General features: G+C 42.7%; 1 protein-coding gene across 4 annotated transcripts; it reads right to left on the bottom strand.

Moving 5' to 3' along the window:
- Positions 1–1564: 1564 nt before the first annotated feature.
- On the bottom strand, positions 1565–26121 carry RALB (RAS like proto-oncogene B). 4 transcript variants are annotated; one of them, XM_072417926.1, is made up of 6 exons: positions 15939–16093; positions 15468–15552; positions 10587–10756; positions 9701–9909; positions 4091–4268; positions 1565–2418 (listed from the first exon to the last, which is right to left on the bottom strand). In XM_072417926.1, exons 3-6 carry the CDS (start codon positions 10698–10700, stop codon positions 2299–2301), a joined length of 621 nt encoding a protein of 206 aa, XP_072274027.1. In that variant the 5' UTR covers positions 10701–10756; positions 15468–15552; positions 15939–16093; the 3' UTR covers positions 1565–2298. The 4 variants fall into 4 exon arrangements, with proteins under 4 accessions (XP_072274027.1, XP_072274025.1, XP_072274028.1 ...); XM_072417924.1 differs by lacking the exons at positions 15468–15552; positions 15939–16093 and adding an exon at positions 26001–26121; XM_072417927.1 differs by lacking the exons at positions 15468–15552; positions 15939–16093 and adding an exon at positions 18100–18231.
- Positions 26122–26399: the final 278 nt, after the last annotated feature.

Raw genomic sequence — 26399 nt, forward strand, 5'->3', positions numbered from 1 at the left:
TTATTACACTGCAAAAGTAAGGTTACATACACACGTCAGACGATTCTCGTGTGATAATTGCCTCAGGGCTGATATCAGATGAGAATCTGGTGTGTGTACAGGGCCCATTCTTTATGGATTCGTCCCGGCTGATTTATGAACAAATAATCGTAATGAAAGTGAAGGGGAGAGAGCGCAGCGGGGTGCTGCTGTATCAAAAAATGGTTCCCCCATGTTGGAGAAAGGATGGGTTAGATAACTGCAGCCTTCAACCTACCCTTTTGCCAAAGAGAACCTTTCACCAAACAAAAAAGGCAATACATGAGAAAACCCTGGGCGATATAACTGCTGCACAATGGTGTCACCTAATATGGAGTCTGTACAAGTTCAGCTTCATTGCCAATAAATGAGTGCAGAGACTAGGAGGATCACAGCGGAGGTCAACGGCCCTAACGAATGACAGGTCATCTTTGGCATGAAAGGTCCCCTTTAAGCAATGGGGGCCTCCTTTTCTAAGCACATTACGATACCTCCATATATAAAAATAATAATTGCATAGCATCCTGAACAAAGGGGACTTTTGCAGCAACATATGTTGGCTCCTTACTGTGAATGCAGTATTTTTTTTCTAGACTCCCATAAGCATCATCTAATTGTTTCAGGACTCATCCAGAGATAGGAAAAAGAGCTGCTGCATATGCACATGCAATTGTTGTTGCAGGAAACTATCTTTCGGGATTGTTTCAAGCAAAAAAAGAGTGACAGATGAATGAATGAATGAATTAATGAATGAATGAATGCTGTGCACACAGCGCAATTTTGTTCTATGGAGGGGGGAGAACGGGAGAGCAGCACCCTGCTGTACTTTTCTCCATTGACTTGTACAGCAGTGTCAGGCGGTCATGACAGTAGGTAACTGTTATACATGTCAGATTCTCCCCCGAGATGAGCCTTAGTATTCGTATCAAGTAGGAATCCTCTTAAGTGGGTACATAGCCTAAGTTCAATAGGAAACATATGTATAAAATACAATTTTGTTATTGTTTTTTTTTGTGCATAAATATTAAGAACATCTAAAAAGTCTGTATGTAAAAATGAACCAACTGAATATTTTGGTACATCCTGGTAAACAATCATAATAAGCCTATTTAATAAAGCTGCAGTAATGGCAATCTACCACACAACATGGACCTTCATTTCTGCAAACCAAGATGAGGCTTCTGTGTCCCTTGTAGGACAAAATGGTGGGCTGGCACCCTTGGCTTGCTTTGCTAGGTCTGTGGGTTAGAATCTCAGCCAGAACATTATTGGAATAGAGGGTGTATACTCCACCTTCACCTACACACTTTCCAGTTTTCCTGCACATTTATTAGCAGTCCATTTACCAAAGTTTGCTACTGTATGTTAGCGCATCACACTGACTACAGAGGGGACATCAGATTGTGAGCTCCTTTAAACATTTTTACACTTCAGTTACAAGACTCAAACACTGTGGGCAGCTTATATGAATGAATAATAATCTAATTCATTACCTTTGAGATCAAACGTTCCAAAGACAGTTCACCTCGCGTTGTTGACAACTGCAAAAGTGTTTGAATACTTTTATTAATTCTGAAAGTCTGGTGGCTTCTGCCAGTGACAAAAGAAATGTGCAGATTATTCTGCGTAGAGAACGGAGTTGGCAAGCAAAAAAAAAAAAAAAATACCGCAGTATAACCTGAGTTATAAAAGAAAAAATTAAAATACAAAATGAGGTTATGTACTGAAGTGAGGCACGTTAGATCAGGGCTGACGTAAAGCCTTGACGATATTTCTAGTAGCGGTAAAGGGCCCGCTTGCTATTTACATGAGCCAGTCCGGGGTATTAACACTTGGGTGAGTAGAGGCCATTGGGGACACACAGTGGGGGAGATGGCGGAAGCTCTCCTCATTCTACAATGGCATGGTTTATCCCATTGTGTCCATTGACGGCTTTCTACATCGCTTGGCTAGCGTGACGTTATGTAGTGGATCGCACAATTTAAACTTTCGCCCTTTGCAGTCCTGGGACGGGCGGGTGGGTGATCTCACAGTTTCTGGGCAGAGGTGGCCAAGAGTTTCTCATGTAAAATTATTTACTTGGCGGTAGTAAAAAATTTGTTCTTTTTTCGGCAAAGAATAGAAAGAGGAAAGGAAAACCCCAGACCGTGTGTGAGGGTGGTGGGACAACTTCCCCCCAACCTGGCTGCTGGTCTTTAGCACTGAATTAAATACTAATAGAGTTAGAAAGGTGGGAGGCGGTGGGGTCGCTCGCTGCAGCCCTTCACAGACGTCTCCGTATCACAGTAAGCAGCAACGTTGCTTGAAGCTCTTCTTGCTTTTACCGCTTTTCTTTCCGTTCTTGTCTTTGTTCTCGGACATTTTCTTCGATCGAACTTCCCTCATAAGGTCGAAGAAAACCTGACAAAGGGCAGGAAAAAGAGAGGGTAAGTGTTGACCTAAGTTTAAGTTAAGTTCAGGTAAATGGATAAGTTTACAGATTTATCTAGGCTCCAATTAACATTCACCCTAATTGCCCACTGCTATAAAACACAAAAAAAACAAACCCCCTATCTATATTCCCTTATTCATCAACCTTCAGTCTCAAGTCTTCTCTTTTAGTTTACATGAGGTGGGGTCCTTGTTCACGTTCACTGCATATGGTCACAACTGTGGGTTATGGCGACTTTTTATTGGCTCCCTAGTGGCGGGATCCTCTCAGGACCCAAAAAATGAGCCTACAATAATAACATTAATATAGAGCAACTATCAGCAACCAGTGCGAGACCATCTGAAACATCAGATTAGCAGGTTGAAAGGGCTACATTCCAATTTTAGTGAGTGGTAGCAAAAAAGCTAAGATGACCTTTTTCTCTTTCACATTCTTTGTACAACAAACTAATGGGCTCAAGAGAAAAAAAACAGCCGATGACTGTCTGCAGCTGAAAGGGCTGCCTAAAGGACCGACCACTGCTCAAAACTTGCATCAGATGAGGTTCCAATATCTACCTGGAAGACTGATTAAGAAGACGGGGAATGCTGGACAGACCCAGAAACTGATACAAAGGTATATATAAACCTTGGGAGGGGCAGAAACTGAATAGCAGAGTTTTGGAAATGGTCTAAAATAATTAACTAAAAAAACAGGGTGGGAATAGAAAAAAAACAAACATAGACAGGGAGGAAATCAGAGTTTGACAAAAATAGAACCCAGGTGACAGGAAAAAGTAGTATACTCTGAACAAAAGAAGTCATGGTCCTCAAAATATCATCAGAATAATATAAAAAAAAAAGTGCCGCTATTAAAAAAATTATGTTGTCTTTCTGGCAGAGGTGAAGAAAAGATGTCCATCCTTCTAGGACACTGGTAAAATACTGAAGCATGCAGATGGTAGCATGGGGGTAACCCGAAGCATGCAGGTAGTAAGATTGGGGTAACCTGAAGCTTTCAGGTAATAGGATAAGGGTAGCCTTAAGCATGCAGCTGGTAGGATGGGGGTAACCTGAAGCATGCAGGTAGTAGGATGGGGGTAGCCTGAAGCATGCAGGTAGTAGGATGGGGGTAGCCTGAAGCAAGCATGTAGTAGGCTGGGGGGAGCCTGAAGCATGCAGGTAGTAGGCTGGGGGGAGCCTGAAGCATGCAGGTAGTAGGCTGGGGGGAGCCTGAAGCATGCAGGTAGTAGGCTGGGGGGAACCTGAAGCATGCAGGTAGTAGGCTGGGGGGATAGTAGGCTGGGGGGAGCCTGAAGCATGCAGGTAGTAGGCTGGGGGGAACCTGAAGCATGCAGGTAGTAGGCTGGGGGGAGCCTGAAGCATGCAGATAGTAGAGTGGGAGTAAGGTGAAAGTACCCCCTGTGCCCTCAATACCCCCCTCCCCCGAAGGACTTCCTGCGTCCCTTAACGAATGAGAAACAACTGTCCCTTAGCTTAGCCCCGAACTTCATTGGCACGTCCCTATTCTGCAACATGCAGCTTTCTCTATATCTCCAAGTATGTTTTTCCTCCTGTTACATAGGCGGATAGCTTCTACTAATAAAGCAGGCGGAGCAATCTGGAAATTGAGGGCATCGTCAGCTCTACACACACACCTTACCTTATCTACATTGGCTCTTGTTTTGGCCGAAGTCTCCACATACTGAACACCCCATTCCTCTGCCTTCCCCCGAGCCTCATCCACAGGGACTTGTCTCCTTTCTTCTAGATCAGATTTGTTCCCTACAATGAGCAGAGGGATCTTGTCTTCCTCGGCCTTCACACGCAGGATCTGCTCTCTGTAAGCAGAAACATAGGGGTCCATTTATAAATGTTTCACACAACATACAAACACATCTTACTCCCAAAGATTCACACATTTTTCCACTTGGCACAGAAATGGGGGTTACCCATGCAGGTGGTCTCCACTCCCCACAGCAAGGGTTACCGCCTGCTTGTTTTGTCCAAAGCTTTGGAAGATACTTTAAATTTTTAAAACTAATAGCTCATCAGTTTTTAAGTTAGCCCTAAAAATTGTCCCTGGAATTTTTCCTCTGATGCTGGAATGTGCAGCGATACTTGATCACTATGTGTTACCTGATCACTGTTCACATACAAACAAGCATCCTAGATGTGCATGTATGGGTCATTGGATCTCATAATAAAGAAGTTAGTTTAACATTATTTTTTTTTACTAAACTATAATGCTATCACTGACAATCTTCTCTTTATTTGGGACAATCAAGGTGTACAAGTGACAAGTGAGAAGTGAGAATTCCTGCCCTTTGGAAGTCATTGGACCACCCAGATCACTTTGTTTTTACAGCCAGGAGCTGCCCACCATTGACTGGCGTTATATAGTAGAGAATGGGTTACTCATTTAGCTCTTACCTGTTTACTTTATATAGACCAATAACTTTTTTACATTGCTGCTATAGATTGGTTTGTTTGGCCATAACTTTCATTACTTAAATCTGAAGCATAAAGTCAAAATCTTCAATTTGTCCTCTCTAGTCCAAAGCAATTCAAAATCTACATCAGCAAAGTCCAATGATGCCTACATTGGAGGACTGGTCGGCTCTTTGCCACCCTGCAGTCTGTAGCACTAATGTCAGAACTGCTGAAGGATAGAGAGCTGTGCCTTCATACTGCCACTGCTCACTCAGGTACACCTTTCCTTGCTGAGCTGGCTATCCCTGCCCAGTAAATGCCCCTCTCATACGTATATAAATAATGGAGTTAAAAACATAGAAGGGTGCGCATGGCACAATGCCACTTAGGGCTGGGAGGTGCCGACACAATCTGCTGAAACTGAATTAAAGCTTAAACAGTAAAATTTGTCAGCAGGTGGGGTCTTTTGATAGAGGGGACTCTCTGTACCCCAGCCCAAGCACAAGTGCCATACACCATGAAATCCTGGCATCTAAATACCAAACTAAAAGTTACGATTAGTCTCTTTGTTGGGACAGTCCCAGTATATTGCAAGACTTCTACCTCTGTGAAAGGTTAATATCTACAGCAGAAAGAATCACATCTGACCATTTCACCAAGATACAACTTGTCACTATACTAAATGAATTGGCCTGAGGAGTTTGCATGCAGCATATGTTAACCTTTAACACAGAAAGGGAACACAGAGCTATGCGATATATTGTGAATAGCTAATCTTGGCTGTTAGATACTGTAAATAACAAGCACAGCAGTAATGCACAATGCTGTAGGTCCAACTTAAAACTAAACTCCAGTAACAAAAACTTCTTTACCTGTAGTAGACAATGGCTAAAAAAAAGATATATAATGATTCTTCTAGCAGTGACAAACTGAGTTGGAGAAGTTGGTTAGTTCAACATAGTGAAAAACTTGTCTAAGATTTCTTTGAATATAAGACTGGTGGAGCTCAACTATAAAACAATGTTAAGGTGGTTTTTGGTACTGGCCAGACTTTGCTGAGTGCTATCCAGGTACCTTAAACCTCTGTTTTAGGGCACAGGGTAGTGTGGGGCACATAAAGTGGCCTTGCCCTATGGCACAAAATTTCTGGTATTCAGTCTTATTTTGTACAGTTCTCAAGAGGACTATGTTGCCTACCCTGATGGTGAATTACCAAGTGCCATTGAGTAGCCCATATCTACATTTTCTAAAAAGCTTTGCAACTACTGGCAGCCAGAATCGCCTGGGCTAAATCTTGGAAATCTGCTATCCTTACCTTTCCCATCCTGCAAGCAACACTCACGCCTGCCGCCCCCCGTCATCCCTATCTTGTTTCCGCTTATAAGGGGTCATTGTTTAAGCAGACCAATCACCAAGATTTGTACTTTTCATAAACGGGGAGATAACCCTTTTATATAAGGAAATTTAAATAAAAGAAGGGAAGCCCCTGCCCTTCTGTTTTGACTGCCGCTACAGTAAAGACAGAATAGGAGAGCAGAGCCTCCTGGGATACGCGACGCGTGTATCCCAGGAAGCTCTGCTCTCATATTCTGTCTTCGGGCTGCTCCTTCTGCACATGCCCGAGATTGGACATGTGCAGAAGGGGCTTTTTCCTGCAATTTTGCATGCACAATGAGATCAGTACTCAAGGACCAACCCCCCGCCCTCCATTTACAGTGGCTATGTCACCCGATCACACGCCTATGGATTGCGAGACAGGGTAATATATCCAGAAGAAGAAAAAACACAGATGGTGGCGCACAGCCGGGACAAAGGAGAATTCAAGAACGATTTGGGACAGAATAGATAGGTCTTTAATAAAGGAAACACCTGCACAAAAAGCAAAGTGAAATATTTTTATGTTTGCACTGCACAGATATAAAGGAAATACACAAAGTATAAATATACATTAAAATAATATAAATACATAAATACATATTATTATTTTGCCAGAGTTCAGCTTCAACAAATGACATCATCACATGCAGCACTATGCAGGAGCCGGGATGTGCCGTTTCACACGTATCTGCTTCCTTTGTGTGATGAAATGAGGCAAGAATTCCATCACTGTCAGCGCTGACTATGTTTGAGTACATTTTTTGCACCCAGAGTTGATCTCCCACACGTTATTTCTGTTTTGTTTGCAAACTCAGACAAAGTAAAAAACGCTACCGGCATGTGTGTGTTCTAGAACAATGATCTTTGCTTCTCACCATTCACAGAACCTCATCCACTCCCAACAGCCAGCCTGGAATTATGTGCAGACACAAAGGCTTTTGGAATATGTAGGACTGACAGTCCCATTGCTTCATTTAGAAAATGACAGAGGATGCCCGTCAGATCTCCGGCTACTGCTGCATAGATTTTTGTGAGCCCTCAGTGCAGCTGATCTCCTCCAGCCACTTCCTGTCAAGCACTCCTGCTATGGCTGTATGATGAAATATATATATATGGGAACTGCTTTACTTTCAAAGTAATTTGTATTTCTCTCCATCTAGTCCTAAGGTTTACACCACTCTTGCTGTCTCACAGCTGAGGAAAACGAATTTGTTTCTGATGCAGTCTTACTTTAACTTCACAGATCTAATCTCTACTTTACCTTGTTTGAATGAACAGGAAAAGGAGAAGTAGCAGACTAATGGGCTGCTCTTCTCATACTGGCAAGCTCCTTGCACTGCAGCTCATCTGACTGGCTCCTTGTTTTGCTTCTCATTCCACTTCTCTGATCTCTGCTACACACTAGACTGCAAAAAGCTGATATCATTGATGTAAATGCATTACAACGCTTTCACTTATGACTTAATAATAATAGAGAAGAATAAAACTAGTTTCAATGACCATAAAGAGTTGTGCTAACTATGCTATATTTCTTTAACTTGCTATATAGCATCTGCATGACTTTCTCTGAAGAAGCCATGTGGCTAAATGCATCAGGAACAGAGACTAAACCTCATACTCACACTTTTTGATAACTGAAACTAGTTTTGTTCTAGTATTACCCAGTAGTTGGTACAAACTAAGAAAAACCCTAACAAAGGGGATTCCACTACCTTCCATACATTTATAATTACAGAGATGAAGTCATTTGTGCCTTTTATATCTGCCAGGAATTTAGCTTTAGAACGGTCACAAACACAATTCTGTCAGCACTCTTTCCATTGTGCGGTCTGAGAACTCTTAACACTTAAAAAGGAAGGATAGGAAGCACTGCAGATACGGTAGTAACGTCTCTCGCAGTGCTATTTTGGCTTTTCACCTCTCTGTATCCATGTCCTTTGAGCACCGGTCACAGCTCATCAGTCTCATAAAAAAAGAGCACTCAACCACTTCACGGGCACAGATACCCCACTCACAAGGTAGTTGAAGCCCCAGAGCTGCAGTCTAGATAACGCCCAGGGTGACAATTCCTCTACAAATACGTGGTGAGAGGAGCCAACCCTGGATGAATGAGCAATAAACTTTCTGAAGAGCGGTATCGCTTTATTCACACTTTACATCAGGGTTGGCAACAGCTCAACTGCAGCCATGCGGCAAGTAGATTGCACCTAACCTGCATATACGGCTTATCTGGGGTGGCAAATGACAACCAATGTAGGATTTATCTTATTACATTCTTCAGTTTGGCCAACTCCTTTTAAAAATATTGCCCTCTACTCTTAATGATCTTTTTTTCTTTAGACAAACAAAGTGCTGCTACCTCTAGAACCCGTATCCCTCAACTGCCAGATTAAAAAAGTTAACATGTCATCGGGGCAACAAGCAGGGTGCTGGAAAAACATTAGGAAATAAAATCTCATAGGAAGATGCTCTGCCATTGTGCAGGGGCATTCTTGGCTTGCTTCTAGGTTCTTTTATTATTATTATCCAGTATTTATATAGCGCCAACATATTATGCAGCATTGTACAAAATCTAGTCATGTCACTAGCTGTCCCTCAAAAAGGCTCACAATCTGATGTCCCTACCATAGCCATACGTCTTTAACAAAGTCTTAGGACAATTTGGGGGAAAGCAAATTAACCTAACTGCATGTTTATGGAATGTGGGAGGAAACCCACGTAAACGCAGGGAAAACCTGCAAACTCCATGCAGAGGTGTCCTGGCTGCAATAGCCAGAGTACTAATCTCTTAGCCACTGTGCTGCCCACCATGATTTGAGAGTGGAAGCCTCTTGTGAGGTCAAAGTGCCTGTACAGACCAAAGGAAGCGAGCTAAGAGACTTCACAACCAAAATGATAGGAACATTAGGTTCTACAAGGTTAATCTCCACCTAATTTTTTAATGCTGCACCCACTGTAAATTCCAGGCAACTAATTTTTTTTGTTAATTCAACACGAGTGAAGAAATAATTTTCTTTGCCTCTATGACACAAGTAGTGACCAATAAGGTCTTCACTCAGTCAGATATGTTAGGTAGGAATCCAGAGGGCATCCTACTTCACTTCCTCCAGGCACATAACCCCAGTACTGTGATAAATAGAAGGGTGAGTTATCTACAGCAACAGCAACCCTTCCTTTCAGCATACAGTAATGGCACACTGCTGGAAGTAGGTGTCACTCTGTTCAGGAAGAGGAGGGAGGCAGGGAGTTGGTGAGTTGATATGTTCACTGGCCTGATGGCCATGTACCTAAATATGTTCATTGTAAGAATTAGCATCAAAGTAATGCTGCATTTCGTTCTTTAATCAGGGACTGGGATAGATTTTATTTTGCGTTTTGAAGTATAGCTGGATATTAAATAACACACTGAAATATTACTTCTCGATTGACTAACCCTTGCAAAACATCCAAAATGCAGACTGACCTGAATTCTGCAGTTGCTGTGAAGGACTCATGCTCTGTAATGGAGAAGACCAGCAGGAAGCCCTCCCCACTGCGGAAGTAGTTGTCTCGAATAGCTGCATAGTCCTCTTGGCCCGCTGTGTCCAGGATGTCAATCTGAACCTCCTCTCCATCCAGAACCACTTTCTTCCTGTAGCTGTCAGCCTTGGTGGGCTCATAATCTTCTACAAACTGTAATGGGGAAGCAGACATGACTAAAGCACATTTCTATATAAAGTAAGAAAAATATTTCTGCATTTCTAACCAAGTCAAGCCCCAGAAAAATCAGATACAGTATGGTGGCACTCAAAAAAATTACAAAGACCAAGGAATGCAGAATGCACTAACTAAATGCCAGTTAAGTTTTTTTTAAATAATTTTTTTCACATAATTCTCATAGTACAGCATCTGTTCATCCTCTGCAGAATCTGCTGACAATACTTCCACCTATGGGGTAGCTATGTTGCTATAATGCCCTACAGCCCCCGTGTATTTACCCAAAAAATGCATGCTGTTGGCTGTGCTAATGCATGGACGGCACTGATGCCTTGCTTGAAGTCATTCCCCTCAATTTGTGAGCACCAAGACTGCTTAAGATGTAGAGGAAGTGTGCTGCTCAGTAAAAAGCAATATTTGATGGGAACACCTGGCTTGAAGTTGGTATTCTAATTTATCCTAAAAGGTATTTGGTAAGGATGAGGTCAGGACAGTAAACTGTTCAAACTAGGGAGCCGGCAACAGGCACAAGGCCACCATCATTCTGGAGTAAAAATGATCCATCCCAATTGGTAACCACCAAGGTTGGATCTAGCCAATTATTTAAAATTCAGCACCTACCTCAGCAAAAGTCAGAATGTGTTGGCACCTACCTCATCGTACATGAACTGTAGAGTAAGAGCAGATTTGCCCACACCACCGCTGCCCACCATGATAACCTTGTGTAGTACCAGGGAACTCTGTGTCTTGTTCTTGTTGGCTGCCATCTTGGGTTGTGCTAAAAGTTGCAGTCATACACCATTCACTCAGACTGTCCCAACAACTGCAAAAAAATATTAGTAATGTTATTACTTTGTATTTTCATAATAGCAACATACATAAATACAACATGGTATTTTTAATCATGCTGTGATATAACTATACCACTCAACTCCCTACTTTCTTTAGGGTAATTTTAATTACCCAATCTCCTGTTTTTACAATTTAACATAATGACAACAGTTACCAAGGTGTTTGCAGAAAATGAAGAAGCAACTTAAACACATAATAACATAACATGCACTGAAAAGGAAAATGGGAGGGCTCTGGTCACAAGAGCTTACAATTTGAAGAAGAGTTGAGAAAACAGAAACAAGTGGTCAGGAAAACCTACAAGTGCAGTGGGCAGTGGCCAAATAAAAAGGTATATTGGAAAGTACAGTACTTTTTTAGGCTGAGTGGGAAGAAATTGTGACCTGTAATATAGAATGTCTTTCATTGGTGAAGTTCGGTACAGCAAAGAAAGCACCAGATGTATGGTTAACAGTACAAAATTTAAAAGTGCAGCCATCGCGTTTCATGTCATTTCCTATTTTTTGTAGGCAGTGACCCTCATATAAACTGTCCTAGGAGATAATTGGGGGTAAATCCTTTTTCTAAAAATAAAAAGTTTTTGACATACTTGCAGGGCCAAAGTTAGGTTTGGAGAAGACAATATTACTTTTTGGGTCAGCCATTTATAACATGGTTCCTCCAGAGGTTTCTAGGGATTCCCCAAATTGTGGCTGATTGACCTCACATATGGTGGAGCCAGCAAACTTCCAGGGTGATTGCCACGGATACTTCTGATACTTCCAGGACCAATGTCACTTTTGGAGAAGGCAATAGAATTGTTTTTTCAGGTGTATGTGTTTTAATATCAGCAATTAATTCCCACCAGGTATGTCAGAGTACTTGTGTTATAAATAGAGCCCCAACATTGACAAATATCTCAATGATGGCCCAAAGCTATTCTTTACCTGATTATTTCACTATTGTAGTAGGGCAGATGAGGGACTAACATGCTCTGTGCAGCAAGCAAGGAAAGTTCTTCACGTAAGTTCTTCCACATTCACGTAAATAATGATACTATGGTGTGAATCCCATGCAGCGCCTCAGACATATACCTCACTCCACTGGAGCTGATCCCTCTGTTTACACTCAGTGACACTTTTAATCATACTTTACACACTTGTAAATCCTCATCTGAAGTGTCAAACCAAAATTCCTGCAGCAAAGGATTAAACTTTCCATGTTTTTTGAAGAGCCACAAACCCAGCATTCCCCACAGGAGCAGAACGCGGCTTAAAGGAATTCAAGAAGATCAAATGATTTTTCTTTTTATATTATATATAAAGTAAACACATAACGAGGAAGAATTGCTGTATATTAGCATCATGACGTTTATTAAACAAGGGCAGCCAATGTCGACATTTGCATACTGAGTGCCCCGGGACTCGGAGAGATTAAATAGCCTTGGCATGTGGACTTGTTTGTATGTTAGGTTTACGCCCGGCAGAAATGTTTTATAACTTAACGAAATGCAAGGTCCCAGGTGTGGTCCGGAACAAGATCTGCAAGCGTTACTGAAATGTAAAGAAGAAAAATCAGATCCCCTGCTCTGTCAATTAGGCCAGTGCTGCATAATTCTTAGGGTTGGATGAAGAAAACTACAAATCATTTTGCAGGGCATACAGCTCCTATTTAGCAATTTTATCTGTAGCCAAGTTTGGATTTAGCCAGTTCAGAAGCTTGTACTGTGCAGCTCCCTCAATCTACTAAGTAGCAGGTGACACTGGCAATCTTGATGTTGGCTATATGTCACCTGTTTCAGGATCACCATGAGACTTCCTGCCAGTCCCAATGCAATGCCAGCTATATCACTGTCCCATCATTAACAATGAAAAATCTGTATCTAGAAAGTGATTCTATCTAGGTAGGTGTAATGCTTTCCTGCTGGTGATGTGTCGGTGATTTGCCTTTCTGCATGCAAAATGACATCTCAACCATAGGATCGGCATGACAGCCCATGATCATTGAAGCAGAACCAGCAAGTTCTGGCTTCACTTTGGCTTCCTAAACTGCAAACAAATTCCGGGAATGTGACAAAAGAAATAAAGTCAGAGATGACCAGACAATAGCAGCCTCAACATTTCTCAGTGCAGGCTTCCTTTTATAAAACAAGCCTTGAATGCTACCTAAGGCTTACCTTTAGCGTGCACAGGAGTGCCTGTTGTCTCTGTTGCATGGAAGCAGTAATGAAATAGGCCCTTATACCCGGTTCCCCATTAGATGTAAGCTTCAATTATCATGACTCCTATACCTTATTTACCCTGGTAGAAAAATACCCTCTAGCCCCTCTCTTCTCTCCTCCAATGACCTACTAATGACTTCTTCACTCATATCCTCGTCACATGCAGAGCTCCAAGACTTTTCAAGAGCTGCCCGACTGTCTGGAATGGTTTACTTCATCCTCTTCAGATTGCTCCTACTTTCTGCACATTTAAAAGAGCTCTTAAAACCCAATTCTTCAACTTCACCTACCTGTTTTTTTTCTGTCTTCTAAAACCCTCACTACTTACACATCATTCCATATCACACTTCCTATTGTGTGCTACTTCCCCCACCTCCTAGATTGTAAGCTCTTCAGAGCAGGGTCCTCTCCTCCTCCTGTGTCACGGTCTGTATCAGTCTGTCATTTGCAACCCTTATTTAATGTACAGAGCTGCATAATATGTTGGTGCTATATAAATCCTGTTTAATAATATTATTACCCTTTTAGATGAGTCTCAAACCTCCTTTACCAGTGGTCTCCCCAAATCCTTTCAGCTGGGCGCACCACCCAGCACTATTCAGTAACCACACGGCTGTTTCTGGGTGGTTACTGAGAGGTTGGAACATAATACAGGGGAAGCCACCCACCTTCAGCTTCTTCCAACCCACCTCAAAAATTTCTGGAGGGAATACTGCTATAGGATATAAGATGTAAGCAGCAAATCCCTATAATTCCTGCTCCCTATGTGATTTGTAATTATTAGGACCCCTGTACTCTATTAGATTTAAGCTGTATTGTCCATGGCTCTCATTAATTCTGTTCTCCATTACATGTAATGATCAGGAGCTTTCTACCTTCTATTCTTTTAGATGCAATCTGTAATGATAACCCTTATACCCCCAATTCCCTATTAGACTGCAATATCCAGGTCCCCTATACCTTCTTTACCCTGTTAGATTTTCATTGTAATGTAAAAACTCCCTAAAATCTCCCTCCCTAAATGCTAAAACCTCCTGTACCATAGAAGATGTAAACCCTCATAACTATTACTCCTTATAAGATATAATTACAAATAACAGGACCCTTACACCCCCTGCTCCACAATATTCTCCCAAGAAATTGTTTTAAGCTGGATGGGAAGAAGTTGTACGCGGATGGTGGCCACTGTATAGTGGCCCAACTTATCAGTAACCACTAAAAAGCAGCCGGGTGGTTACTGAAAAGTGCTGGGCGGTGCACCATGCTAAAAGGGGGCGGGGAGAAAACTTCTCTCCTTAGATGTAAACCTCAATGAACATGATTCCACCACTCCACTAGATGTATAGTTCATGGCTCTCATTTATTTTTTTTCTCCATTACATGTAATGGTCAGGAGCTATCTACTTCCTGTTCTATTAGATGTAATCTGTAATGATAACCCTCATACCCCCCTGTTCCCTATCAGGCATAAGCTGCAATAGTATACTATACCTTCTTTACCCTGTTGGATTTACATTATAATCATCAGGACCCAAAAACCTCCTGTACCATATAAGATGTAAACAATCATAACTCTTGCTCCCTATAAGATTTGTAATTATAGGGACCATCATACCCCCCATTCTCCAATTTTCTCCTAAGAAAGATTTTTAAAGCTGGGTAGGAAGAAGGTGTAGGCGGGTGGTGGCCCCTATATAGTATATTAGAACCCCTACACCCCGTTTTTTATTAAATATATATGATCATGACCCCTGTGTTATCCATTAGGTGCAAGCTGTATTGTCTAGGGCTCTCATTCCTTCAATTTTAAATGTAATGGTCAGGAGCTTTATACCTCCTATTCTATTAACCTCCCTAGCGGTCTAATTCAGTCCAAATTTCCACGCAAAAAGCGGTAAAATTTTTTGCATTGAAATTTATTTTTCATTGTAGGCTATATTTGTTTGGCACAACTCACCAATATTTAATACATTTAATAATAAACTTTAAATAACAAAACACAAAAATCTGTAAAAAAAAAAAAAAAAAATTCAAAACATTTTCAAACATGTAATGTAAGTGTACAGTAGCATATATAATATACAAATAATATAATTATATATATATATTATATGAATATTTCTTTGCATTGGACTCAATACAGCTATTTTGTACTGAATCCAATACAAAATTATTTGAATTTCCGCCGATCTTCTCGCCCGCACTGACACATGTACCGACGTCACCGGGAAACCCTGTAGATCTAGTCTCTGGAGTTCACGGCTGGAGACTGGAGGAGGAGGACGTGTCCCCAGGACCTGTGGGGACCAGGAGGACGACGGGGGAAAGCGACAGAGCAAGGTAAGTGGGTTTTTTTTTCAGTTATAAGCTACTGTGAGTTTGACTAGGGAATACCGATTTTTGCATTGAAAATTCATCCCGAGTCACACTCGGGAATACCGCTAGGGGGGTTAAATGCAATCTGTAATGATAACCCTCATACCTTCTGTTCCCTATTCAATGCAATAAGCAGAACTCTTGTACTTCCAGTTTTCTCTTGTGAAATATTATGTTGCCTCGATACACTTCTGTAAAGTAATAAAGAGAATAAGAGCTCAATACACAATATTCTAATTGAATAACTTTGTATCTAATAGGAACAAATGTATCTCTTGGAAAGGAGATCTTTGCATTTCCTGCCATTGTTCCCCCCCCCCCCCCCCACGGACACAGAATAAACTTCCTGTCGGTGTATCCTGTTAGATGACAGCTCACCATCCTGCGTGCAATGCTCCAGGGCGCAACAACACCCCCTCTGCTCAGCCGACCAGCTACAGGGACGATCTGGGTGGTCGCAGATCTATCTACCACCATAATCTTGGTTTGGTAATTATCTGTTACGATGTTATTTCCAGTACCAGCTAAAAAAACAAAACTCCCATTTCCCCCCCAATAATGCCGTATCTGATCATACCTGCCACGGCGGTTTCGCAGAAACAAGTCACCGATCGTTCTACTCCCCCGCACAGGAAACCATCTTTGCTGCCAACTAAGCGCTCAGCTCCTGTCCTTCCAGCAAACTCCCTGGCTTGTCACCGGCTATATAGCGAGGAAGCACTGTGCTTACTACGCGGTCATTGGTGACATCATGTGTTTGCAGAATAGAGAAGGGGGCGGACGGCACGCCCAATCGGAAGGGACACACAAGTCGCTGGAGTGTAATAACAGCGCATAAAGCAAAGAGACTTTGTTTTGTAATGTTTAGACACCGTGTATAGCTTGTGTAATTGTTTCACTTTTACACAGTACATTCCCAACCATGCTCTTCCTCTTGCCCAACAAAGCAGAACTTTTCAAACAGATGAAAAAAGAAATAAAGCTCGGCATCAGTTTAGAACTATTACAAAAAAATGCAAAAACTACAACTGACCCCAAACTTTTCCCTTCAAAAAACTGGAATAAATTAACAGAAATGAAGCCGGGAAGTATAAATCATCCAAAATGGATAACTTTTGGAAGCAAAAATTATCTATCTGGCATAGCTTCAGTCTATCTAGAAGTTTTACCCCTTGACATTCTACAGAGCAGTGTTCCTCAACCAAGATTCCTCTAGAGAGTGTTAGGAATTTCTTAAGGAGGGAAGTCACACCAGTGATCTTTTTGGCTCTTTGGAACAGTCCACAGTTTAACATACACATCCTACTCTCAATAAAAGAAACAATGACTGTATAGCCCTGCTCATTATTGTCCCAATTAATGTCCCCACTTGGTCCTCTTTCTACTGCACAATGGCACCTCAGTCTGATTCCTAAATGTTATTCATACTTCGTTGGAGATAGCCAGTAGTACGGAATTCACTGTATATTGGATCAGCCCAAGTACTTTCATTGAGTAATCACTGAAAAACAGCTGTGTGGTTACTGAAAAGTGTGGGGCAGTGCTCCCGGCTAAAAAGGGCTGGGGAGAACACTGGTACAGAAGGTTTTAGACCAGGGGTGCCCACACTTTTTTGACTTGCAAGCTACTTTAAAAATGTCCAAGTCAAAATGATCTACCAACAATAAAAACTTGGACTTATTAACTCCTGTGCGCGGTAGAGTTTATTTTGAAAGGCAGGGCTCCACAACCTACTCGCATTGCCTTTGCGATATAACAGTAGATCGTGATCCACCTGTTGGGCACCCCTGATGTAGACAATGCGCTGCCATAACAGTGCACTTTAGATTTTGCTTTTTTTTTTTTGCACAGCCATGAAGAAGGCAGATTTTTGTCCCCCCTGAAATGTGTAAATAATAATGGCTATTCTGGACTTTATATTGGAAGCGGAGCCTCTTTTACTTTTCTTGCCTACTCGTTCCACCACAGACAATGGAGAAATGTCCATGTAATATACAGCTGCCTGTTAACTCCAATAGAAACACCCCCATCCTGGAAAATACACCAAATTATTCAGAACAGCTGACCAATGACTTAATATAGCAAAGAATTCTGATAGGGGTTATAATCCTCCCCCCCTACAAAAAAAAGGGGGCTTTGTATACATGACCTCTCTAGCATTCACCAAACACTGAAATATTTGTATGAATGTGAAGAACCCTTTTTATATGACCCACACAACACTGAATGAATCTTCATGCCAAAACAAAAACAAGGAAATCAGAACACAAAATAAAACTAATAACTGTAGCCCCAAAAACCACAGAAAATATTTTATCGACAATTTGTCTCTCTCCGCTTGCAGCAAAGCCACAAAGGGAGACTAGACCGTCTCCAAAAAGCAGAATAGGAAAGAGGAACAAAAACCACGCACTTCTCTAAACACAGCTAGAAAATATTTACCATCCAGGGACTGTTCACAGAAACTTTAACCTGGTGACCAGACAGGACAGAGCTGTGGGGAACTACAAGTCTCAGCCAAGAGCTATTCAGAAGAGGCCAAAAATTACAATTCTTCCACAGCTGGTCACCAAGATAAAAAAATGCCAACATCACAATCTCTTATTTAAATGCAACACTGACGGCAGGATGATAAAAGTCCCCCCACCCCTTTTTACCCTATTACTCACTTACTCACTCATACTGCCCTGAGCATAAATAAATGCAGTATTTAAAGGTTTGGAATTATTCTGCCATACCAGGATAAGAAGGGGAAAATGTCTTTTAAGGTTGCGGTGGAATTGTCACAATCGGCAGTGAAATGCTGCAGGCGGGTGTCAGGTCTCCAGGAGCGGCTCTCGTGACTCCTCATTGATAGTGGAGCCAGGCAGGGCAGACACAGCCCTCTGACAGCATCACCCACCTCCTGGCACCGGGCCATATGGCTGGGGAGAAAAATGAAATTATCCAGATACAAATGGTTGGAATGATAAACGATTAGGTTTGATGGCATGCGGAGCGGTGTTTGTAATAGAAAGAAATGTAAATATCCCCTACATCAGTGTTTCTCAAACAGGGCTCCTCCAGGGGTTGCTGGGGGTTCCCTGAGCAATGAGCAGTTTGTGCCTCTCAGGTCAGTTTTAGTGACCCCAATGATCTTTTTGGCTATCTGTAAAGACATTCTTTCTGTTGGACAGCAATGTAAGAGACATTTTTCCTACTGACCACTACACTAATGTACTGTGAGCTGTGGCTATAGTAATTATAGAAGGGGTTCCCTGACCTGAAAGGTCATTCAAAGGTTCCCCCCATGCTAAAAAAAAGTAAAAAAATGCCCTACACTAATAATATTTCAGGAATAAAAAATCCTATGCACATACAACCTCTTCCCACACACCTAATTCATTCCATGGTTTTGGCATGACGCATCCCAGGAGGCTTCTGGCTGCTCCGTGTGCGCATGAAGAGACCTTTTTTACACATGGAGGAAAAAATGCCAATCTCATGCATGCGCAGACAGAGCGGTATTCTTTAATCCCCCTCACACTATTTACAGCCACTTGTACATGAAATGCGAAATCAGGAAAAGAAGACTGATGGCAGCAAACTGCAACGGTGCAGGACCCAATACAGGAAAGCTGGAAAGTGGAAGTTAAAGTAAGAGTGATCTTTTTTTTTTTTAAGTTTAGTTCTGTTTAAAAATGAACAGATTATTTTTATCATACAATATTTATATAGCGCCAACATAATAAATTAGGCCAACATTAAATAGGGGTTGCAAAGGCGGAGAGGACCCTGCTCCAAAGAGCTTACAATCTAAGAGGTGGGGGAAGTAACACACAATAAAAGGGGGATATGGAATGGTGGGTGAGTAATGAGGGTTTAAAAAACAAAAGAAGACGGGTAGGTGAGGTTGAAGAGTTGGATTTTTAGTGCTTTTTAAAGGAGCAGAAAGTAGGAGCAAGCCGAATAGGACGAGGAAGACCATTCCAGTAAGTTGGACAAGAACTGTGGAGAGATTTAAGGCAAAGCACAGGAGATGAATTTGATTCTCATGTGAAATGGAAACCAATGAAGAGAACTACAAAGAGGGGCAGCAGAAGAAGAGAAGAAAGCTGTGTATCAGGTAGGTAGGTGGGAAGGATGTGAATCAGGTGGGTAGATAGGTGTAAAGGATGAGTCTGGCTGCAGTGTTCATAATAGATTGTAGAGGAGAGAGTCGGGTTAGTGGAATACCAGGGAGGAGGATGTTACAGTAGTCCAGAGGAGAGATGTTAAGAGCATGCACAAGGAGTTTGGTGGTCTCTGGGGACACGTAGGGGCAGATTTTGGAGTTTAAGAGACCCCAATTATCTTTTTGTCTTTCTGTAAGGATGACATTCTTCCCAAATGCCAGCAATGTAAGAGGCATTCTTCTCATTGACCACCGCACTACTGTATGGTGGATATGCAGTGCTCAACCCAGACTTTTTTTTAAGCTGGGTGGGAAGAAATTGTAGGCGGGTGGTAGCCCCTTGTATTGTGACCAAACTCTTTGATAACCACCCAAAAATAGCCGGGTGGGTGCTGAAAAGTGCCGGGTGGTGCGCCCAGCTAAAAGGGCCTGGGGAGAACCCTGATATGGAAATTATAGCTGGGGTTCCTTGAAAGTTATTCCAAGTTAAAACGTACATAAAAGCTTCCTTAGAAGCAGTGCTCCCCATGCAATATAACCAGATGATGCACATAGACATAGATCAGTATTATAGAATCAGATTGTGCTGCAAACATCTCAATATCATCTAATTACACCCGCAATCCAATTAAAGCCAAACTGCTCATTTCCTGCACAAATCCTATTTTAGTGATAAAGGGCAGAACCACAAAAAAAATTAAAAAAAAACAAAATAAAATAACAGCACAAGTGGGCCAGGATACTGGAATGTGGATACAACACTTTTGTTGGTACCCTACCACAAAAATAGAGGAACCCACAACTGTCTCTGAAATAACCTGGCCAATCATGGCAGCCACCACTGGGATTTCTGTATTTACCAAGAATCAGACTTTGCTTTAAAGTTCAACAGAATATTACAAATGACATGAATGGAAATGAAAACAAATAATGGAATCTTACTCTCAATATTTTGCTGCAAATTGCAAACCAACCAATCCTGCAACCTTCAATTTGGCTTCTGTCATTACCATAGTCTAAGGTCAATTTGAAGGGAATCCAATTACACTAACAGCATGTTTTTGGAAACCCACACATACACAGGGAGAACATGCAAACTCCATGCAGTGTCCTGGCTGATTCTAGAACCTCGAACCTAAATGTCAACCAACTTGGAGCTTTAAACCCTTATATTGTACAGAGAGGGTCTTTAGGAAAGCGCACCAATGTCACGTGACCGATATTAATGCAATAGGATTACTGGAGTTCTTCTTTAACAACACTTTGAGAATCGCTCCTTGTGCTGATTGAGCGCTCTGTACAGATTGTCCTTTGCCGGGCCGTCCTTCCTGTTTTCTCACAGCCTTTCTCATCACCAGGCAAGGACATTTCACAGGACCCCGCATTAGCCTTTCATGCACAAACTACGTCACCAGTGAGGCCACAGAGGCTGCCGGCGGGAGGACTGACACAAAGCAGGCGTCATTTTACTACAGCTGAGGGGTCCTGGCTCCGCCCCTCGCCGAACTACTCCGACAGCCGATTCTAAAAACAGCCTGAAGCATTCCCAACTAATCCATCATAAGAAATAAACCTGGGAGGCAGCAGCTTATACAAACTTGGATTTCATCCGCCGCAGAATACCAACCCGAAAGATTTATAAAACCGGATCATCATTTTTTCTTCCAGGGTTCCTAAAGGGGCTCTCACGTTGCCCTAACCCACTGTAAGAACAGATAAATGCACAGCGTTCTCCCCAGAATTATTTTGAAGCTGGGGGGGAGAAGCTGTAGATGGGTGGCAGCCCCTGTATTGTGACCCAAATTTTCAGCAACAACACAAAAACAGACGGGAGGTAACTGAAAAGCGCTGGGAGGTGTGCCCGGCTAGAAGGGGCTGGAGAGCATACTGAATACACTTATCAACTGTACAAAATACTTTTTATTAATTATTACACAATGTCTATATAGTACTGTCATATTACGCAGCGCAGTACAAAGTCCATAGTTATGTAACTAGCTGTCCCTCTGAGGAGCTCACAATCTAATGTCCCCACCATAGTCATATGTCATTAATACAGTCTATAGACAATTTTGGGGGAAGCCAATTTACCTAACTGCATGTTTTTGGAATGTGAGAGGAAACCGGAGTACCGGGAGGAAACCCACACAAACCCAATGCAGATAATGTCCTGGCCGAGATTCGAACCTGGAACTCAGCACTGCAAAGGCCAGAGCCCTAACAACTGAGCCACCGTACATGTTGTTTTTTTTTTTTTACCTTTTAAAAATTTACTAAATATTCCCTGATGGCTCTGCCGTAAAGGTCCTGGTTAGGGCAAAAACTGTCTTCCAGATAAGCGGTAACAACTGGTGTTGTCACCCCGTCTCATGCACTCCTAGTGGAGAGTACAAGCAATTGCAATGACATACACTGCACAGATATGGTCCAATATTGTCACTTATGTAGATGGTCAAGAGCAATGATGTGCAGCTGATGCTGGAGGAAGTGCATGCAGTTAGAAAGTGGCTGAAGCAAACCAAAAGGCATGAGATATGGGAAAATGGCAAGTCTATTTTGAATTATTGCAGCCTCCTGTGTTACCATTATATCTGCATGCTGTTAAAAAAATCATTTCAGACCCACAAGATGAACCTCTAACATTTAAGTAAATAGGAGCAGTCCGTTTCTTGCACAAGGCCAAGGCAGATCACAGCACAGTCCACATGTTGCTTTTGCCCTAAGGCTCTGCACATCTTGTTGCCCCTGGTGCAGTTTGCCCCGTCCTGGGCACCTGGGAGCTGTCAGCTGTGCTGTTTGACACCTTGGGGTTTGAAAGGGTTCTTGCAAAATATTGAAAAAGCATCAGCACACATGCAGAATACTCCACCCTGTGCTCCCTCCTACTACTTTCTTACACCCCCCTTCTGATACTTAATATCTGAAACATATTAAAAAGTCAGCACTGCATATAAATAAATCAAAATTGGCTCGGAGCACAGACACTCCATATTATCTGTTCAATTTCTCTGCAAAGTTTATTGGCCAATCTTGGTTCTATTCTTTACCATGCATCATGTGACCAGTATGATCATTTTTGCTATGTATTGCAAATAAAACTGATGGTGCTTTTTAAGCTGCTGTATATCCATAGATTGGATAGAAATGGCGAATGGGGAGATTGTGCTTTTCCTGGGATATGAATCATAGCCTGTCAACACCCATTGATAATCACATGGTAAGCCAAGACAGCAGCACCCAATTCAAGGAGCTTTGTGAAATCTACATGTGAGTAATGGGGATAGTCTGTGAGTAATCGTATGCTGATCTCTGTGTCTGGAATATCCACAGGATCAGGCCGAACAAAAGTCAAGTCTGCAGAGCCAAATCAGCCTCAAGTTCCTATAACTAAGTGCTACCAAGTCCTATCCTTGTCATAATTCACTGACGCTGCTCTGGAGGTTTCTAATGTTCCAAACAAACTTTGTGTGTTTTACTTGTCCTTAATATAAAATGAATAAGAAATCCAGCAGGGATAGTGGGAATCCCAAACAATGGGCTCAGCAGATTGGAAGATCTGGGAGGAAATCAAAGATTTAACCGGCACAAATCCCCAATGCTGACACAAAAGTGTGCAAGAGGGAATTTACCCTCAAATTGGATATATAGGCTAGAAAGCTTTCAGAAATGGAGACAGGAATGGTTCAGTGATGTACGACCTTCCAGGGAGAGCTGGGCTGTGTTAAGTCTGAGTCCTTATCTGAGATCAGATGGAATATTCAGGGAGGTGCTGCCATAGCCAAGTATACAGATCTGAGAACAAATACTTTCTCCTTATAATTAACCCTTTCCTGGGGATCTGACCCATAGTTAGCCAGGTATGATAATAAACATGTAGCTTGTTAATCAGAACTAGGCTAGATCTAGTCCTGACTACTTCTTTCCTAGGACAAACCTGACAGTACAGCAGAAACCCATTCAGTTCTGGTTTCAGAGTCTGGACAGAGGAGATGCGAGGGTTAGATGAAGGATTTGGCCGCCTCCAGTGAAGTATAAATGTAATTTACATTGCTTGGACCTGACATTAATTGGGTTTTAGATCTATTTAAACTGCAACAGAACCCTTACATGTATCAAAGGCTGGTGATAGGTTTACATTGGCAGGATATTCCCAGTCTGTTCCCCGGCTAGCAAACTTGCTGTACCCGAAGGGGTCTCCCAACAACCTTGTGCCAGGTTCTAATATCTCTACCTCCTAATGTGCCAATTAAGAGAGCTCCCATTATCCATCTGGAATCTTTAACAGTTGATGTGCTCATTATGAGGGGCTCCCACTATCCAAGCACTGAATAGCTAGGTCTGTATACCCTATGTGCCTGTTATGAGGGGTCTCCCATCATCAGCTGCAAAGTGGGCTTAGACAATACCCAGGGTTCTCCTATCGAGGGGTCTTTTATCATCCTTGTGCCGGGTTCTTGCATCTCTACCTTCTAATATGCCCATTAGGAAGGGCCCCCACTATCTCTGCACTGCTCTGAGTTCCTTAGTCTGTACACCTGCAGTGCCCATTATGAGGGATCACCCATCATCTGTTGCCAGCAGCAAACTGGGCTTAGACATAACCCAGGGATGAAGGGTACCACCCATAATGGGCACAGTACGTGTACAGACCTCTGAACTTGGTGCAGAGATAGTGGCAGCTCCTCATAATAGGCGCATTATGGGTAGAGATACCAGAACCTGGCACAGGTAGCTCATATGTCTATTCAGGGAGCAGCCGGCTGCACTTCCCTACAAAATAGATAACCAGTAAGGGGCAGAAAGCAAATAAATCGGCTTTTTACTAAATACACATCAACTGATAATATCTGTTATCATGTAGGATGACTTGAAGCACATCTGTACAGAGATTTACAGGAAAACAAAAAATGAAGGAGGTCTGGTATTTTTGTAACATTTAGAAAACATTCCCCTGAACGGTGAAAGGAGTGGTGGCGGAGAGAAGGAAGGACAGTTCCGATCTGCCCAACTCCCCTCCCCTCGCCTATGGCACTGTCATAGAATTCATACCTAAAGTAACTTTGTATTCTTCTATAAAACATTCTCTGTTATACCCCCACAAAGACCTCAGGGGCTATGCAGATCCTTTCACACTGTAGTTTATATTTTTGGTGGTGCATGGCCTACAGCACAGAAGCAATGCAGAAAAGGATGGGATGGGGTCACTTTATATCAGGGCTCCTAGAGCAATCAGCAGTTTGCACATCTCAGGACAGTATACGTGACACCAATGATCTATTTGGCCATCTGTAAGGGAGATATTCCTCTCAATGGCCAGCAATGTAAATAATGTACTGTGAGCTATGGATATAGTAATTATAGCCAGGGTTCCCTGAAGATCTGAAAGGTATTTGAAGAGTTCCCCCATGTTATAAAGGTCCAGAAACACTGCTTTATATCAATGCACAGCTTGCTGACAGAGGGAATGTCATAGACAGGGAGGTAGTGAGAAAAACAAGCAGCAGCTGCTTGGAAAGGTAGAAAGTGGGGAGCACATTAGGATGTTTGGGGCTGCAAGACAAATAAAGGACACAAGCATTGGACTGCTTTAATAAACAGGAAGTGGGGTGCACACAGGGCACATTGGGATGCTTGGAGTGACAGGAAGTGGGGCACACATAGGGCAGAATGGGCGGTTGGAAGAGAGGAGCAGGCTACTTAGACAGACAGGAAGTGGGGCACACACGGTGGAGTAGGCTATTGGAAGAGACAGGAAGTGGGGCGCAGTGGAAAGCTTGGAGTGACAGGACGTGGGGTGCACACTATTGCAGGGTGGGCTAAAGGTGCAGGTATGAAGTGGGGTGCTCACAGGCTGCGGTGGGCATTTTGGTCCTCACAATCCACAGATACTACAAAATTCCTCTGGGACTTTGGAAATACCCAGAAAATGTCATTCCACACCTGAATTTCCAAATGTAATATTATGGTACCGGTTGGGCAACCTACAGCTTTCAGGTTGTTGGGGCAGTACATGTGTTCCTGTACAGAATGCTGGCACTTATAGTCCCTTATTAGCAGGACTTCTCTACGTTGCCTAAAAAGTGGACCGGTCATGGCTAAGATCCTCAAAGCTGTGCACTAAAGGTGACATGAAGTGGCAGCAGTCTGACAGGTCCTCTTTATTGAAGGATTGATAACGATACAATGCAACAAAACTAAACTAAAGTGACATATTATGAGAACACAACATAAGGATATTATTATCTGCAGCCTTCTAACCTGGGGGGTGAATACATAGATAGGGGGTATTAGGACATATATGGGGGGGGGGGGTGAATACAAGGACAGGGGGGATTAGGACATATGAGGGGGGTGAATACACAGACAGGGGGTGTCAGAAAATATAGGGGTGAACGAATACGTACACAAGGCAGTTAGGACATATATGGGGTGTGCAGACATACAAGGGGGGGGTATCGAGGCATATAAAGGGGTGTACATGCTCACCCGGGGGTCTCTTCTCGGCCTCCAGCTCTCTGTGCGGGTGCGGCCCCTCTTCCTGATGGCTGTACGGCTGCCGGCGGGGACAAACTTCCTCAGCTCACCGCTACGGATCGCTGTCTGGGACACGCCTCCTGGGACACGCCCCCTCATTCTGATCGGGCACGCCTTCGTGCAACTCCATAGCGCATGCGCAGTACCTGGATTCTTCTCTGGTTGGTTGACGGGGCAGCCAGGCGGGTGAGAGTCTGGGAATTTACCTTAAACGGAAAGCGCCCCACTACAGTGTGCTATCGCCCCACAAATAAGCTTAGGGTGCAGGCACGCGCTCCAGTCTGCCCCAAGGGACTATTCTTTAGCTGGGTATAAACATATCAAACCCTTCATCTATCCTGCCCACACATC

This window comes from Pyxicephalus adspersus, chromosome 7 (genome assembly GCF_032062135.1).
Source record: "Pyxicephalus adspersus chromosome 7, UCB_Pads_2.0, whole genome shotgun sequence".
Lineage (NCBI taxonomy): Eukaryota > Metazoa > Chordata > Amphibia > Anura > Pyxicephalidae > Pyxicephalus > Pyxicephalus adspersus.